Source organism: Rattus norvegicus, chromosome 3, assembly GCF_021556685.1.
Source record: "Rattus norvegicus strain SHRSP/BbbUtx chromosome 3, alternate assembly SHRSP_T2T, whole genome shotgun sequence".
NCBI lineage: Eukaryota > Metazoa > Chordata > Mammalia > Rodentia > Muridae > Rattus > Rattus norvegicus.
In genome coordinates, this window is record NC_141536.1 from 131,060,873 (window position 1) to 131,078,192 (window position 17,320).

General features: G+C 51.0%; 1 protein-coding gene across 3 annotated transcripts in view; it reads right to left on the reverse strand.

Moving 5' to 3' along the window:
- Positions 1–3,349: 3,349 nt before the first annotated feature.
- Positions 3,350–17,320, reverse strand: part of Rrbp1 (ribosome binding protein 1) — a 62,214-nt gene continuing 48,243 nt past the window's right edge. For 2 of the 3 annotated variants that reach the window (NM_001427599.1, XM_087652218.1), the window contains 16 exon segments: positions 3,350–3,889; positions 4,361–4,504; positions 5,301–5,399; positions 5,703–5,786; positions 6,436–6,531; positions 8,277–8,360; positions 9,279–9,374; positions 9,984–10,055; positions 10,147–10,239; positions 10,778–10,867; positions 10,997–11,080; positions 11,159–11,251; positions 12,759–12,851; positions 13,527–13,617; positions 16,548–16,582; positions 16,708–16,877. In NM_001427599.1, the coding sequence (NP_001414528.1) occupies positions 3,851–3,889; positions 4,361–4,504; positions 5,301–5,399; positions 5,703–5,786; positions 6,436–6,531; positions 8,277–8,360; positions 9,279–9,374; positions 9,984–10,055; positions 10,147–10,239; positions 10,778–10,867; positions 10,997–11,080; positions 11,159–11,251; positions 12,759–12,851; positions 13,527–13,617; positions 16,548–16,582; positions 16,708–16,877 (1,463 nt within the window). In that variant the 3' untranslated portion in view covers positions 3,350–3,850. 3 annotated transcript variants of the gene reach the window in all.

Here is a 17,320-nt window from a genome sequence, read left to right on the forward strand (position 1 = left end):
CGACTAAGAAAATGTCTCCAAAGACTTTAGACTACAGGACAATCTAATGGGGACATTTTCTCAATTGAGATTCCCTTTTCTCAGATGGCTCTATCTTCTATCAAGTTGACACAAGATGAAACAAGCCAGTATACCTTCCCTAGGCAGTAAGCCCTCCAGGTTTTGGCATTTCTGATAGGATTAGGGTCATAGCACACTCTGCTTAAGTGAGAATGCAGTTGTAAACGTTGGACATCTTTTTCCTATTCCAAGAAGAGTTTCCAAGCAAAATGTAAGTTGCACTTCCATTAGACTCTTTAAAAAAAAAGTTGGCCACTTGTCACTCTTCATCCTGAATCTCTGCAAAATAGCTTTCGGAGCCATTGCAGCAGGCATCATAACGTAGGAGACCAAGAATACCTAGGTATTATCCATGGCTATTTAAAGTGTATCTGCTTGTGAAGTATGGCTCCCGTGCCTTTACCACAGCTGTGCTTCAGGCACATAGGTGTGTTGTAATGTTTGTATATGCTTGGCCCAGGGAGTGGCACTATTAGAAGGTGTGGCCCTGTTGGAGTAGGCATGTCACTGTGGGTGTGGGCTTTTTAGACCCTCATCGTAGCTGCCTGGAAGCCAGTATTCTGCTAGCAGCCTCCAGATGAAGATGTAGAACTCACATTTCCTGTACCACGCCTGCCTGGATGCTGCCATGTTCCTGCCTTGATGATACTGGACTGAACCTCTGAACCTGTAAGCCAGACCCAATTAAATGTTGTCCTTTGTAAGACTTGCCTTGGTCATGGGGTCTTCACAGCAGTAAAACCCTTATTAAGACATGTAAGGCAGGGATGCTGCATGGAGGCTTTTAAGCAATCTAAGTGAACATCTCCAGAAATGGGGTAGATTCTAATGGTTCCTGGAGGCCGTTTATCTTCTGTAGGTGGCTTTTGCTAAGATTCAGGGGACACCTAGTCTGAGTCCCAAGTTGTGCTAACAAATGTTTCAGTTCTGTTGCAGCTAAGGTTTACATGTTTGTTGACATTGGTCAAGAACAAAATTGCTAAGCATATGCCATCTCTAGAAGATAGTTACACTCTCAAGGGTAGGCATACTAAAATGTCTATATGGGAAGCCACCTTAGGGTTCACCTAGGAGGCCAGTGCAGACAGAATTCTATCAGGAGTTGGCTATAATGTTTGTTACTTTCAAAAATATGTCTCTGGAAAGCAGCTGTCCCTTGGAAAGGTTGAATCATGGTCTTCCTACAGAGCTGCCTAGGTAGCAGGGCACCTCTGGTGGCTGTGTGGGATGTCTAAAGAGAAGCTTTTGGTAGCTTGGTACTAGAGGAGGCAGGGCAGTCCTGGAGAGCAGCATCTCCTGAGAGATGACACTTGTGCCCACCTCCTCAGTCAAGTGACTAGAAGCTGGGACTGCTTGAGCACCTCTTTAGTTTTGGTGGACAAGGAGCTGTGACTGGGCAAGGTCCCTATGGTGTCTACCATGTTGAGCACGGTGGTAGCAATGGCAGCACCTGCTAACCTTTCACACTCTGTAGACCACTGCTCAGTTTGAGTTGCAGTCCAGTGGAGAGAGGCAACCTTGTTCTGGAACAGCTGTGCAGCTGGGTCTAGCTGAGGTAAGATCCTGGACACTACTGTGGCAGTTGTACTACCTGGCAAACTCAGGCTCCCTCTGCTGGCTGGGAGGTGCTGCTGCTGGGCAGGTTGTCAGGACTGGTGGCACCTTTGAGTCAGAGATGCTGAAGTAGTGTGCATAAGGTGCCAGGCTAGCCTCCTACAGGCTGTCAGTGGTAGACATGGCTCCCACTGGTAGACAAGCAGAAGCCATTGCATCTTGGGACAGATGCTGAAGCTTGGTGAGGTAACCTCAGTATCTTGCCACCTTTACTCGTCTCCTCTTTTCTCTCAAAGTGTCCTTGATGCCCACTGTCACATGGTCCACACCACCAACAGAGCTGGAAGCACTACTGGGCAGACCACTGCTGAGATAAGCATGCTCCTCTGGTCATCTCTCATGACCCTCACTTGAAGCCTGGCCCAAGGCAGGATGCTGGCTTTGTAGGCAGCCTCAGTGGGGCCCACCTGGACAAGGAAGCAGTGTAGGAAGGACAGGAACAGAAAACCTACCAAAGTAGGCAGGAGGCATCAGAGGACATCTTCCTAGCCATGGATGCTGTTAGCACCCTCCCCCCACTCCTGTGCCTGAGACCATCAGAAAACAAAGTGTTATGAACTACCAAGATTATAGTTACGAAGCAGCAGTGAGGATTTTATGGTTTTAGGGGCACCACAGCATGAACTATACTAGAGTCACAGTGGTAGCAATGTTGAGAGGCACAGAGCTGAACTCTCCCAGTAGGAAACCATGGGGAGAAGTCTTGGAAGGCTCTTGGCCTCTGTGAAGGTTTTGTATTCCTTCCTTAAAAACTGTCTCCTGCTGCCATGTACTGCCCAGCCACGTGACCGAATACTTTCTTGGCCTTACCTTTACCACCTTCCCTCATCTGCAACCACCCACCATCTCCCAGGGCACCCCCCCCCCCAGCACCTTGTTCATTAATACACAGCAGAGCCATGTCTTGGTTCATAGGTGCTTCCTGAGCTGGGGCCAGAGTGCTTGGCCATGTGGTCTCAGGTAGTTTATGTTCTGTGGTGTGAGGGGGTGGCAAGAGGACACAAGTAAAGCATACCGATGTTCCCAAGATTCCTGTGACAGCCAGCAGGAGAGCCCCAGGTTGCTCTGTGATACAAAGCAGAGCAGTGTAGAAATCTCACCCTCCAGTCGCCCTTACCCCAGGACTTAGCGGCATCCAAGGGTCAGCTCTCCCTAGCCAAGTTGAACCAGTCAGATTCTTAGGATTTGGAGGGTAACAGGTTAGGGGTGGGAACCACTGCCTGTGGAAGAGTCTGACAAGTCTGGATGGAGCCTGGCACAGGAGCCCGGAGCTGCTCAGAGCCACTTTCTGTTCCTGGAGGTTCACACCCTACTGTGACTACTTTTTATATGAAGTCTATGTTCCCTCTATGCAAGCCCTACCACTTGCACAAGATTCCCCAACTTCAGGTTACTGGGCCAAGAGCTCACAGTTCTGAGGTCATAGGAAATCTAGAGTGGCTTCTTTCACACTGAGAACAGTCCCCTGAGGCGTGGTTAGTATCCAGGTCCCTGCCCTGCCTGGGGAACTCTGGAATTTAGGAAGTGACTAGAGAGGGTGGGGCAGGCAGAAATCGGGGGACTCCAAATGACTCATGCAGGGTCCCGGCCTTCAGGAAGGACAGCTATTCTTTGCTTTACTCAGGCTTAGTAGCTAGATGGGAGAGGTCCAGCAGAAGATCACACAAGACCCCAGTGCCGGGCAACACGTTGGTTTTAATGGCATTGACATCCAGGCAGTCACATGTCAGTTCTGCTTGGCAACTTCCAGGGGTGAGGGGCTGCAGCCTTGCTGGGCTGGGCTGGGCTGGGGCCTTCCAGTCTGCTCAGCAGCCTCTGAGAACTCACCACCTGGCCTGTTGCTTCCTGACCCGGCCCCACTGAGAAATACAGACAATTGCACTGATTGACATGATCCCGAGCGTCCTGGACTCCCAGCACACCCTGGTCTGTCAGCATTGAGGAGGGCTTTGGCGTCTGCTCGAGGTGGTCCAGGGCTGCTCCCGGGAATAGTGTTTATCAAATGTGACAAAGGTTCTTTTACAGACTGGGGTTCTGGAAGATTTATTTCTGTGGTTCTGAGACTTGTCTCCAATGGCTTCACTAGAAGTTGGGCCTGGATAACGCTGTGTTGGTTGGTTTATTTGTAAGGAATGTGTAAGGCATTTTGGTAAGTTGAACAGTTTGCCGAGGAGACTCAGACAGAGGTTCCCTCCTTTGAGCTGCTACCATCCTCCTGCAAACAAAGTAGACATGTAAAGGCGAGACCAGACCAGGTCAGGAATCAAGGCACCCCCCCCCCACCCCAATCACCACCACTTGCTGTGTGCCCAGGACCCATAAGTCCTCCCTCAGAGAAGCTCCACAAGCATCTCCAAGCACTTCAGAGAAAGCAAACCTGTCAGTCTAGAGGTCCAGGGTTGACTCTAGGGGCTGGGGGTGCATGCGTAGGAACTGGGGTGACCCTATAAGAGGAATCTAAGGCACTGAGTGTGGCTAAAAATGGTTTTGCAGGCAAGGCGTTCCAACTAGGCAGAGGGGCCCACACAGGCTTCAGGATGAGGACAAGCCAGCAATGCAGACGTCAGCTCCCGTTGCACTTCTCTATCCCCAGTGTCCTGCTTCCCTGGGGTCCCTAAACAGCCTGGAACAAACCACTGGAGGCCTGGATGCTAGCCCTGTAGTCCAGCCTGCACTGAGTACTCACTGCTTTTCCCAGCTGTTCTTGCAACTTCTTCACCGTGTCCTTCTCTTTTGTCAGCTGCTCCTGGGTTGTCTTCAACAGTTCCTGAAGTTTGGTAGCAGCACGTCCCAGGTCACTTGTTAACCTCTTCTCTTTTTCTAGTCTCTCCTGCAGGCCAGAGGGTGGAAAGTAGTTGGCTCTCACATGATATACCAGGAGGAAGAGCTAGCTCTGATGACTCATGAATACAGGAATACATGAATATGGTTACTTAGACAGTGCTGGCTGGGAGAAAGCCTTTACTGATGATTCTGCCTGTGTTCTGTCAATTTCTGCTACTTCTCAGACAGCTTCCTAGCCTGACTGTCTACTGTGCACTGCCCAAGGTAAAGGCCACCACCTGTGTATCTGAACCAAGCTTTACTAAGCTTACATTTCAAGGGGGACACTAACTTGTAACTGAGATATGACTTAGTTCTAGGTCAAGTGCCTTCCACTAGGTGCGGCAAGGGAAGCTGCTCCTTCTGGATTGGCCCCTCTCCCAGAACCAGGTTGACTGGGAGAGTCAAGGTGGTTGAATAAGAATGGCCTTTACAGGCTCATAGATTTGCATACTGGGGCGTTGGAGAGTAGCACTACCGGAGAAGAATTCGGAGGCGTGGTTTACTGAAATGGGTGTGGCCTTGGAGGAAGTGTATCTCTGGGATTAGGATATGAGTGTGCAAACCCCAGGCAAAGCCCACTAGTTTGACCTGCGGCTCAGGAAGTAGCTCAGCTCCAGCTCCAGCACCACACGCATTGCTGTGATGGGGAATAAACCTCAGTAAGCCCTCAATTAAATACTTTACTTTAGCAGAGTTGCTTTGGTCAGGTGTCTCTTCACAGTAATAGACTCGTGACTAAGACAATGACCAAAGCCTTGAAGACCTTCAAGTCCAAACTGTACCCCAGTTTCATCCTCTACCTTCAGCTGTGTAACTTCTTCTATTCCTGAAGACTCCAGGGGGCCAGCAGCACGGAGCTTCTCCAGCTCTTCTTGTAACCGACACGCTGTACTTTGAGCCTTGTTGGAGAGGGGACACATCTGGGTTAGTAGTCAAACCTGGCTAAGTTCACCAAGGGAGGGCTATCCCCAGCCTAAGAGGACATCACGTTGATCCACATGGGCAAGAAGTTTGGAGATAATCCACAAGCATCCAGGCCTTCAGGATCCCCCAAAGACGCAGAAACCTACAAGGCTCCTCCTAGGGCAGAGCCAGCACCAGTGCCTACGCACCAGGTGCCTCACAGCTTCTTAGCCCAGGTGCCTGGTGGGAAAGTTGGGAAGGACAAAGTTAGGGGCTGGGGCCATTAGGGAGGACCTAACCTCCTCAAACTCCGCTGTGAGCTTCTGCCGCCGTGTCTGCTCATCCTCCAGGGTGGCTTCTGTCCGCTCCAGCTGTGTTTTCAACTGTATGGAGACACCACAACTGTGACTGGAGAGCTGGCAGAGGCCCCTCTGGGGCAGAATGAAACTGTAGGCTCCCCGTTCAAGCTGCTTCTAGGACTCCCTAGGCCTTTTCCTGCACTGTCATTCTTAGCACTCTCATTTCTGGAAAGACAGTGCCTCAGACTCAGGAGAGAAGCAGACAAGTTGAAAAAAGGCGCTGGGGGACACTATACTCTCAGGAGCCATTCACAGACTCACAAGGTAGGAAAGACCCCAAAGCCATGAGGCATGACATGGTCCACAAAAGGAGCCCAACGATAGGTCCCTGCCTCTTGCCAATTGCTCTTGGCAACTGGTTTTTTGGTCAAAACTCTGAAGAGAGATGTCCAGCCAGCAGTGCCCCAGTAAAGGTCTACAGCTGAAGACAAACCCCCTTTGTGGCTACAGACCCGAACCCAAGCTGTCCAGGAGTCCCTTCCTCGGTAGTAAGAGGCCCTGGTCACCTGCCCTTGACTGTACATCCTTCCATCTGGGGACTCACCCAGATCAAGCAGGGTGGCTGGCAGGGGGATTGGAATACCTGCACTCAGTTTAGTCAGCACAGAGACTGCCCACCCCTGAGCACCACCTGAGGTCGGAACACGCCTGAGGACCAGCTTATCACCCTAACCTTCACAGGGTCCTGCTCGGCTGGAGGGACAGCTGGAGACCCAGCCACGTCACCATCCTCTACGTGGCTCCTCATGTCACTCAACTGCTGCCTGACCTGAAACAGGGAGGGGCAGGTTTATGCAAATACACACTGGTGGCATGCAGGTACACAGCACGCATGCGCGCACACAAGCACCCATGCACTCACCAGAGGGGGGGGGGAGGAGAGAGAGACAGAGACAGACACTGAGACTCCTCAGAGATGGAGGAGGAGTAAAGGTCTGCCATCTGTGATGGATATTTAAGTCCCCTTGTGCATTAAGGATAGGCTAGTAGGGCTGGGGATTTAGCTCAGTGGTAGAGCAAGCGCAAGGCCCTGGGTTCTGTCCCCAGCTCCGGGAAAAATGAAAAAAAAAAAGAAGAAAAAAAAAAAAAAGGATAGGCTAGGATCATAAACTGCACTCAGGGCCTCAAAAGCCTTGGGGCCAACAAGCCTCTTGGCTGATGAGAGCCATGTGTGTTTTTTGAGGTGAACTTGTGGGGCAACACCCCTCTCCCCCAGGAGCAACCACACAAAGCCAGGGAGTCTACATGGAATAGAGGCAACTGACAACAGGTCACATTCCAACTCTTCAAGGATGTGGTGTCCTACTCATGGCCTTTTGGGGGGCCAGACAAGATGGTAAGACCACATTATTGCCTTGTAATTCTCGGAGCCCACTAGACCATGGGCCTCCCACCTGAAGGACATCAGAGTCACAGGTTGCTTGGGAAAGGTCCCAGTCAGAAGGCCTGGGGACAGAACTCAAGTGTAAGCTCTTTAGGAGACCTGGGTGGTTACAGTCTCCACTTAAGCGTTAGTCAGCAAGCCACCCCACGTCTGTCTTCCCAAAAGGCCCCAGAGACAGAAACCAACCTTTGGCAGGCATGTACTATGTGCACGCCTTGCCTGGGCTACATCCCTTGCGGGGTGAGAGTGGGGGGGCTGAGAATTGCAGCCCTAAGTTTGGGAGGCTTGGCCTGGACAGCATCTATTTCTGGTATGGTAGTTTGAGCAAGGCCTAAAACCTGGATCCAGTGAGCTGGATCAGTAGAAAGTATGGAGACGGGCAGCCTAACACACCAGAGCTGCTCTCCTGGACAGCACATGTTCAATCACTTCAAGGTTTTCAAATGACAATGCAGACCAAACAGAACATAGCTACAATGGTGGCACAGGCTGCTGCCCTTTGCCAGAGCTGGGGATGACAATCTCCTGTGAAAAGGGAGACTGTGCAGCTGGGACATGGGATCAGTCACAGCAGCTGCAAACTGGAAAACCTGACTGGACTACAGGAGGCAACCTGCATGGTGCAGCTCCTCACGTCTGTCCAGGCTTATGTGGTCAGTGCCTGACAGAGGGCCAGAAGGAGCGGGTTATCCTGTAGAACTGGAAGACTAGCACGGCCTGAACCATCATTGAAGCAGGAAAACATGCAGAAACCAGAAATGGCAAAAGGCTATGAAAGCCCCTTATTATGTCAGGGGTCCTATGTCCTGGACTGCTCAGTTGACCAAACAGGCTACTACGGCCTACATGTCCCACAGCCCTTGGTCCCCAAGCCCATGGTCTTGAGAAGGAGCCAGGTCTGCCCAAAGACAGGAAATAGAATGTGAACATCCTAGCCCCTGGCGGCTACAAGCCCAGCTGAGAGTTTTCGGCAAGCTGCCGTAGTCCCACTGAGCCTGCCTATGTGACTGATGCATGGCATGCCCTGTTAAGCTGCAGAGACCACATGGATATCAAAGCAGCACCATCAAGTCACACACACACGCATACCCCGTATCATACACCCCTGCCCTGGACGTAAGTCAACCTACCAGAGCAAGCTCATTGCTTTGTTTCTGGGCTTCACTCTTGGCTTCCTCCAGCTGAGACTGAGAGTCTAGCAGAAGCTGCCTCAACTTCAGGGGAAACAACCAGATGAAGGGTAAAAGGGGGGAAAGTTCCAATGAGTTCATACTTCACACAGAAAGAGAATCCAAGCCCTGGCGATTTACGTAGCCCGGGGATGCTCTACCGGTACAATTTCCTGTTAGCTGATTTCGGAAGGATGGCACACCCAGGCTTTCAGAAACGCCTCTAGGTAGTGGCACTATCAGAAGCGAGGCCTCTTGGAGTGGGTGTGGCTTTGTTGGAGGAAGGTTTTGTCACTAGCAGGTAGGGTTTGATGTCTCAGAAGCTCAAACCAAGCCTAGTGGCTCTCAGTTCCTCTCTTACTGCCTGCGGACCGAGATGTAGGACTCTCAGCACTGTGTCTGCCTGAACGCTGCCATGCTTCCTACCATGACTGAACCTCTGAACTGTGAGCCCGCCCTAATTAAATGTTGTCCTTTATAAAAGTTGCTGTGGTCATGGTCTCTTCTCAGCAACAGAACCCTAAGACACCTGCCCATTGTCTCTTGTTAAAGAGCAAAGGTTTTCAATCAAAACTAGCCTGAAGGTTGGGAGTTCTACTTCTGAAATCAGAAAGACAGAGACCGACTGAACTTCAGTTTCAGCTAAAAATGACCACAGCAAGCCAAGCAGAGAGGCCACATGCTGATGGGCCAGCCAGAGCATGAGGGATCACTCTCATAAGGAAGGCTCTGTCCCTGCCCTGCCTTGGGGCTGGCTTTCTGAAATCTGCCCCAATAGGCCCAGAGCTGTCAATCCAAAGGGACATCTGCAGGGTTGTTGGGTGGAAGTCTGAAAACCCAGCTCCTGAGGCTCCTGTTGACAAGCACTCAAACAGTAAAGGAGTCACTGGGAATAACCTAGGTTTCCTGGGGCAGAGACTACTCAGGACCAGGACCTGGGGAATGATTGATGGATCCACTCACCCCTGCCACCTCCTTGGCATAATTCTGACACTCTGCACTGGCAGCTGCCATGTGCTTCTCCAGCTCCGCTTCCAGATGGGAAGTGTGCTCCCTCACCTGGGCAGCAACAGACATGAACACTGGTCAGTCTCTTACTGATCAGCAGGGGCCCTAACAATACAACGGAAATGAGAGGTACAACGTCTGGCTGTCCTGAAACAAGCAAGGATGAATGCCACCCGGTAAACCGAGGTCAGTAAGAAAACCATCCCTGGTAAGAGAGCCTGCCCCCCATCTCCCATCCCACCCCTACTCAACAGCAAACTGAAATTCCAGTCCTGCTGGGCCCTACCAAGGAGATCTCAGGAGTGGGCAGAACAGTCCTTAGATGTGCACTGAGCAAAGCTTAGGCTGGAGGGCACCTTTACAAAGGCCAAAGTTTGCTGCAGTAGCTTCAAGAGCAGTAGGCCCCTTAATTCATAACTAATTCTTAATTCTGAAGTATATATCCAAAGCCACTGCATGGCCAGTGCCCATGGCTCCCAGGCCACCCATCACTTAGGCCAAATAGGATAAACCCTTGCTCAGAAGAGAACAGCCTCCTTAGACATGTGATCCATGAGGGAAAAAAAAATAACAAGGACCCATGCAATGCTTGTGTGGTCAGAACATGCCCAGCAATTTACAGCACAACAGAGAAGAAACCTCGGAAAGAGAATGATATACCTGATCTGAGCTTTCAAGTTCTCCTCTTAGCTTCTCCACAAGGTCTTCTAGATGTTTCACTGTAAACCGTGACTACAAAAGAGAAGACTCATTAAGCGTGGGAAGCGTGTGTGTGTGTGTATAGGTAAGGGATTGGGGAAGCCGTTATGTAGGCCAGCCATACCTTCTGGAGCTCCTCTTCGGCAGCTCCCACCTTGGCTTTCCACACACGCTCTTCTTCCTCCACACTCTTTTGCAGGTCTTTGAGCATACCCTCCTGGAGGGGAGGGGACACTGAGGCTCTCTCCCTTCTTAGCTTGACCCCATGAACTCACACTATCTTCTTTACCCTTAGCAGCGCTATTTCGCCCTGTGGACTTTTTAACTCAGTGTCTGTCACAGGGGAAGAAGCTGGCCCTGGCAGAGCTGTACCAGGAAATAAGGTCTGTGGCCCCAATAAAGCTGCTACAACTCCTACTGTTCTTGGAATCAAAGGGTTCAACCCCATTTACTCTCCGCCTACCTGTCCTTCCCCTGAGCTGCCTGCCCAGGCATTCTCTGCTGAGACCATCTCTCCAAGCCCCAGACCTTAACCCACTTATTCCCAACTAAAAACAACAAAACCCCAAGAGCTTTCTTCATCCTCTTTACCATCCAACTAAAGACATGAGGCCCAGAGAAGGCAACAGGGCTACCTGAGGTCACACAGAACCATGACATCTCCTGCCCCAAAGACCAAAGCTCTCCCTCCTAGCAGTGCCCTAGAAACACCAAGGAGTCACAAATCACTACCAAGGCTGGCCCTGGTTGCTTACCGTCTCTGCCAGGATGGTGCGGTACTGGTCACACTCAGCCTGCAAAGAGTTCTGGGTCTCCTCAGCTTCCCTCAACTTTGAGACTATGTCCTAAGGGTAAAGGGGTCATCAGAGTCTACTCAGCCCTTTGTCTTGACAACTCACTGAAGACTGAGCTCCCGATTCCTCGGGGTCAGAGGGCTTAGGCAGGAAAGGCCAGTACGCAGCAATGTCACTTACCAAGGAGGGCTCTACGGAAACAGGTGGCTTCTTCAGCAGCTCAGAGCCCTTCTCTTTGACTTCCTGTAGCCAGTCAGCATAATTCTAAAAGGAAACAGGCATGTTAGGGCCAGGTTGTTCCCTGACAATTGCAGGGACCCAGGGAGCCATCCTCCTTCCTACCTGGTGAGCTGGGATAGAGAGCTCCGGGAGCAAGGCCAGTAGGACCTCCTTGGTCTGGGCCTCAGCCAGATGTAGCTGCTTTTCTGATTCCTCCTGGAAGGTGGGAGAAAGAAGGGCAGCACTCAGCCTCTGCCCCCATTCTCAGCACATGGGAGGACAGGTCGGAGGAGGCCAGGCTGTTTGGTCTGTGCCCCTGATTATCTGTGCAAACCAGTAGACACTCAGGTCCCATTAACTTTCCTTTCTAGCTTGAGTGTATAATATACACACATGTATAAAGACCAAGGATACAGCTAGGGCAGGATGGGGCAGGCTAGAGAGTGCATGGTATCGTAACAGATGGAAACTGTGGATGCTAGCAGGGCAGTTCCAGCAGCCACCGGGGTTAGGGTCAGTGGAAGACAGGGACAGAGGCTGGGGAGGCTCATCTCTAGCTATCCTGTTCTATTGAAGGGGACCCAATTCCCACCAGGCAGAGCTATACCAACTTAGAGAACATAGTAAAGGTGACTAAAGCCTGACACCTCTCTCTGGCCCTCCAGAGGGAGCCAGAAGTGTCCACCACTGAGAGCACAGCATCAGGAAAAGAGCCAGAGAATTAAAGGAGCCATGGAGCAAAGCCCAGGACAGCTGCATTCTCTGAGGACGTCAATCTGTGGAATGGCTTTAGGGAACTTTGGCATAAAAGGAAGTTTTGTCTAAAACTGAGACACGCAGGACATTGGCAGCTCCACACCCATTGGCATGGCTTGAGGCTTTTGATGGCAAGGGCCCCAACTATGAACAGCATTCACTACCTACACCTGACACATGAAGGTGAACCATGCGACAGGTAAGGCGGTCCTCTCCGTCTACCTGTGTAGTCACAATCCAGTCAGGTAAGAGCTGAGACCACAACTTCCGAATCTGCCATAACACGGGCTAGGTCATGAGTCAGTTCTAGGGTTAAAGTCTAAGACTCGGGAATCAAATTTCAGCTTTAAGAGGATAGTATGGCCAGCGTTAGCCTGCCAGGTTTTCCTCTGGCACCCTCATGCTTCCCAGGAAAGCCATGAGTGTCACTGCAAGGCTGGTCCTATGGAGACAGACATTCCTGTGCACATGATGCTGGCAGGAGAGCCTTTCCCACTCGATGAACATGTGTGATAAGTAGGGGTGCAGTGGCTTTAGGGGTCACTACTGCTAGAGATGAGACTCCATGCTGGCTCCAGTAACCAGAGCACTAGAGGACTTTTCTGCCCAAATGAGAAGATCATTTCCCTGACAGGCATGATAATTTCAATGTAGGCCAGGATAAAAACTGCATAAAAGCGGCATAACCCTGGGCTTGCTCTGAGTCTGCGCTCCTCTCAACAGAGGAGAGGCAATCAAGGGCACAGATTCTTTTCTCCATCTTAAGGAAAAGTAAAAAGGAAGGAAGGAGGGAAGAGAAGGAAAGAAGAGGACACAGGAGCCTGGGAGATTCTGAGTTGGATACAGGAGATACTCTAAGGCCAAGGCAATCCTGTCCATGTGTGTTTCATGGTGTTTACTAAGTCAGAGAGGTGCTGCTATTCTAGCCTTGGCCTGACCAAAGGACTCGATGGGCGGGTGCTCTGACCTTGGCCTGGGTCAGGGAGCGCAGCTTTTCCTCACACGCCCGCTCAGCTAAGGCCAGGGCCTCCATGGCCTTCCAGTTCTTTTCCCGGAGGTCCTAGAGGAAACCAGAGAAAGTCAGTAGCCCACATGCAGTGAGTCACAGCATGGTCCCCACAGGATAGCTGCCTCAAGCAGGTGTCAGCAAAAGCAGGGCCCATGGAATCTCCCTATCCCAGACCAGGGCATTTCACAGGACCTGCCAGGGACTAACCACTCTTTCCTCGGACTATGTGCACATCATCCCACAGGGAAGTGCTCAAGACGAAGCTAGTACTGTGGCCAGGAGGAGGAAACACTGGTCTGATGAAGTAGGGAACTAGCCTGTCTCTTCAGAGGGAAGAGTTTCCTGCTTCCAAAACAGAAAGCTAGCCCCTGGCACGGCCCTGGCCTGGAGACTCCCTTAGGAAACTCCAGTCCCTGTGGGAGGGTACTGGGCAACAAGCATGCCCTGATTATGACAGGCAAGCACAGGAGATGTGGTACACTGTGTTCCCAGCCCAGAAGTGGCTCCATGCTCGGACAGTCTGTGGGACAGCTGCTGGACTGTGAGAATGGAGAGGCAGAAGAGAGGTTCACACACTGAATTCCTCGTGCAAACAATGGGAAAGAAGCTGGAGGCAAAGTTAGGTCCTGTGGAGCCTGGGTGGTGTGCACGGAAGTGGAAGACTTTGCCCACAGCCTCCTCTCTCTGCCCCTTCATCCCACCCCAGTGCAGGCACCTTCCACTCACATTGTTCTTCCCTTTCTGTTGCTCCATAGCCTCCTTGAGCTCACTGGTCTCCTTCTCCAGACACGACACCTGTGATTCCAGTTCCTTGAGACTAGGCAGACATGATGAGGTTTTAGTCTGGGCTCTAAGAGCTCAGTTCTTTACTGCCTATGCCCTGGCCCAGACTGAGGTCCTCCCATCTGCCTGGACATAAGCTTTCAGAGAAGCCTGTCTAGTTGCCTAGACTCGTTCTCTACTCACCTTAAGTGCCAAGAGTAGGGCATGGACCCAAATGAGAGACACAAGTAGAGTTTTTAAGACCTTCTTTCTTTTAGCAGAGTCCTACCTTGGTACCACAGAGCTTGCCAGCTGACCCCTCTCCATGATGCACACCTGGCCCTCAGAGCTGTGCGAAGGACTCAGGGGCAGTGCTGTCACATTACAAACTGGAACTCTGGGCACCACTGCTCTTAGTAGCTCTCAACTGACTTATAACTCTTCTGAGACTTAAAATGCTCCTTCCTTCTTCTTAGTTCTGGAACTGAGGTTTACAGAACAAGCTGAAGAGAACTTCTCACGCTATGGGACCTTTCTAGGGCTCTCCAGATGTAAAGATCCAATGAGCTTCATTGACATTCACCATTCAGAAATAAAAGCTATACTCAAGCCTCAAATTGGACATCTTAATGTGATACGTCTGCACTAGAATACAGAACAGATGGTAAGACTCAGATTATGCGAAATCTAAAATCCAGAAGTGGTCAATGACATTCTCAATCAGCAGCCTGAGCAACTCTGAGATTCCAGGGCAAGTCTGGCAGAGAAGAGCTGCCACCAGTCGAAGGATGCAGGGATCTGACTGTCACTGTCAGCCAGAAGGGGACAAACACACACCCATGTTTCTTCTGGGAGGACATAGTCAAAATCTTTTTGAAAACTACCATTCACACCAACATGATATAAAGTCACCATGGGCTGAATTCATGGCTATCCTGACCACAATTAATGATGGACTCAGTCTAGCAAAGTTTCCGGATTTGTAATACAGCAGGCCTACACTTGAAGACACTGGCTGGTTTTGTGGCTATGGGTTTCAGGTCCATGGAACCTTGACTCCACCTTCAAAGTGGGATTGTGTCAAATTCTCCCTCTACCACTGCATTACACAAAAGTCTTTACCAGCAAAACACCCCAAAGCATGCCCAGAACAAGACCCTGAAGAAGCAGAGAACACAGGTCACTGGCAAGGACATGCTGACCTTCACCTCCTAGGCAATCTCAGAACATGTGGGAGTTGATACGTCAGTTCAGAACAGGATGGCCACACCCAGGCAACTTACAGATACACTGTTTCAGAAGGAAACCAACCAGTTCTTGCTTGACCGATCAACACCAGGCATTTGGAGTGTGACTGAATTATCTTAGTAATTTAGTGTGATACAAAAATCTCAGGTGGTTTGTTTGAGACAGGTTTGTAGGTCAGGCTGGCCTTGACCTTGTAATCCTCCTGCCTCAATCTTCAAACTGTTAAAATTACAGGTGTATCTTACCATGTCAGGCTTCAAAAAATCTGGTCTTAAGACACAAGAGAAAATCCTTAATGAATACTGTCTCTCTACCCTTGTAAACACCGTCAGGAGAAACAAGGTTCATCCATGTGTTCTGAGAAAGGAGATGGAGACGGTTGGCTCTAGGTCTTCAAGTGGGTTCCAGGTTTCCCTCTAGGTGCCCCATTTACAAAGCCAAGTTGAACACCAGTGGTCAGGCTGTGGATGGGGAGCTGCATTTGCTGCAAAGCACATGGGGCAACAACTCTTTGGCAGTAACAGCCGGAATGAGGGATCTTGCTGGCTGATAGCTTAGGGCACATTCAGAATGTGCAGGGAGATGAAGACCACCCTCCTCACCATTCCTCAACACGGCTGCTCTGGGGTCCTAGACCATAGTAGCCATGATTCACCTCCCAAGAATATGGGCCTCTGCTGCAGAGGAATTGGTCCCAGGACGAGAGCCTGATTTGAGCTGGTCCACCCAGGTACTTGGCCTTAGCAACAACTAACAGTCCTGAGAATGGCCTGGTGTGGGTCTGTATGGATACTGACATGGGCAAGAAGACAAGTTTGGCCAGCAGGGACGTCACCTCACTAAGTTAACAAGTCCTACAAGGTGCTCTAGATTACAGCAGAAAGGGAGGGCCATATCCATTTCCTCATGACTGCCTGACCTAATCCTTAAAAATCCCTCACCTTGCAGACACTGAGAACACTGCATCACAGAGCTAGCAGAGGTCTTTCCCTCCCAGAGCTAAAATGGCTCTTGACGAGTGACCGAAGAGTTTACTAGAATTTCACTGTTGTGTCCTTCAGGCATTCATGCTTTGCTGGGAAGCCTTGAGTGTAGGAATGTTAAGGAGGAGTGGGGCCTTTAAGAGGCAAGGCCGAATGGGAGGCAGGTAGTGAGGTCATGGGGACTGCTGCCCTAAAGAGACTGACACTGGTTTCTTGGGATTCATCCTATAAAGGAAAGCTGCTGTAAACAGTGAGCCTGCCCTGGCTTCCCGCTGGCCCCAGACTTCCAGCCTCACCTCCTCACCACCTCACTTCCTCACTTCCTTACCACCTCACCTCCTCACCTCACCTCCTCACCACCTCACCACGAGCAGTCAGTCTCCTTACATGGACTCCTGCCAGTGTTCCCTCCATGATGTGATAGCCAAGGAGGCCCTCACTAGAGCCCAGATACCACCAAATCTGTGCACTAAGAAAATCACCTTTGTTTGTAAGGGGACCCAGCCTCACGTTTTGCTCTAACAATGGAAAACAGACTAATGCAAACCCCTTAGGAGACAGCTTTGTTTCCTACCCAAGTTTGTATTCTGTCTTCAAAGTCACTGACAGGACAGGTAAGAAAGGCTCTAAAAGGGGTTTTCCCCAAAGACCCAAGCATTCCAGTAAAAGCTCTAGCTTCCAGGGGCCCTGGCCAGCCTGGGCTACAGCGGGAGCTACAGCCCTGCAGTCCCGTCCAGCCTGCCTTGAAGCTTACCGGGTCTGCTGCTGGTCGGCCTCAGCTCGGCTGGCCTGAAAAGAAACACAGAGAACTCCTTGGTTCCACAAGGCTCTATGTGTAGGGGTTGGACATCATGGGAAACCCTTTGCTCAGGGGAGTCCTCCCTCTCCTCCAACTGGCCTGAGAAGTGACTGACCTGGGAGTCTTGGGCCTGGCCTGCTTCCAGAAGGGCCTCGATAGAACGGATCCTCTCTGTGAGCTGTGAGTTCTCCGCCCTGGCCTCCTTGAGCTGCCCATGGAGATCACTCAGCTCCTCACACTTGCTTTTTACCTCCACCTCCGAGGACTGTAATTTGCTGTGCAACTCTGTTGCAGAAGGGCAAGGAGAGAGGTAAGGGTCTGGGAACGCCTGGCTAGACACCTCGTCTGTTGGCCCCTCCTCTAACACACACAGAGTATGAGGGGCCTCTTTGTGGACTGCACTATGTATGCAGAGGCCTTAGAACAGACTTGTGATCCATGAACTCTTCCTGTGGACTGACTGGAGGAGAGAAGATACTGTGGCAGCATCTGTGAGCACTACAAGGTGAAATGAACCACGATGGACAACGAGCAGGAAGCAGAGCACATTCAGTGGAAGCCACGGACAACTTGTTCTCTAGAAAATACTGCCAGATGAGCTGAGATTCAGCAGAAATGAGACACACCCAGTGACGATGTCCTCCTAAGGGCCTGCCCTGGGCCTTCTCTGTAGGAGACACTGTCTTCCTTGTGTGGTCTCAGAAGTCCCCCAACTAAAGTGGTCCAGC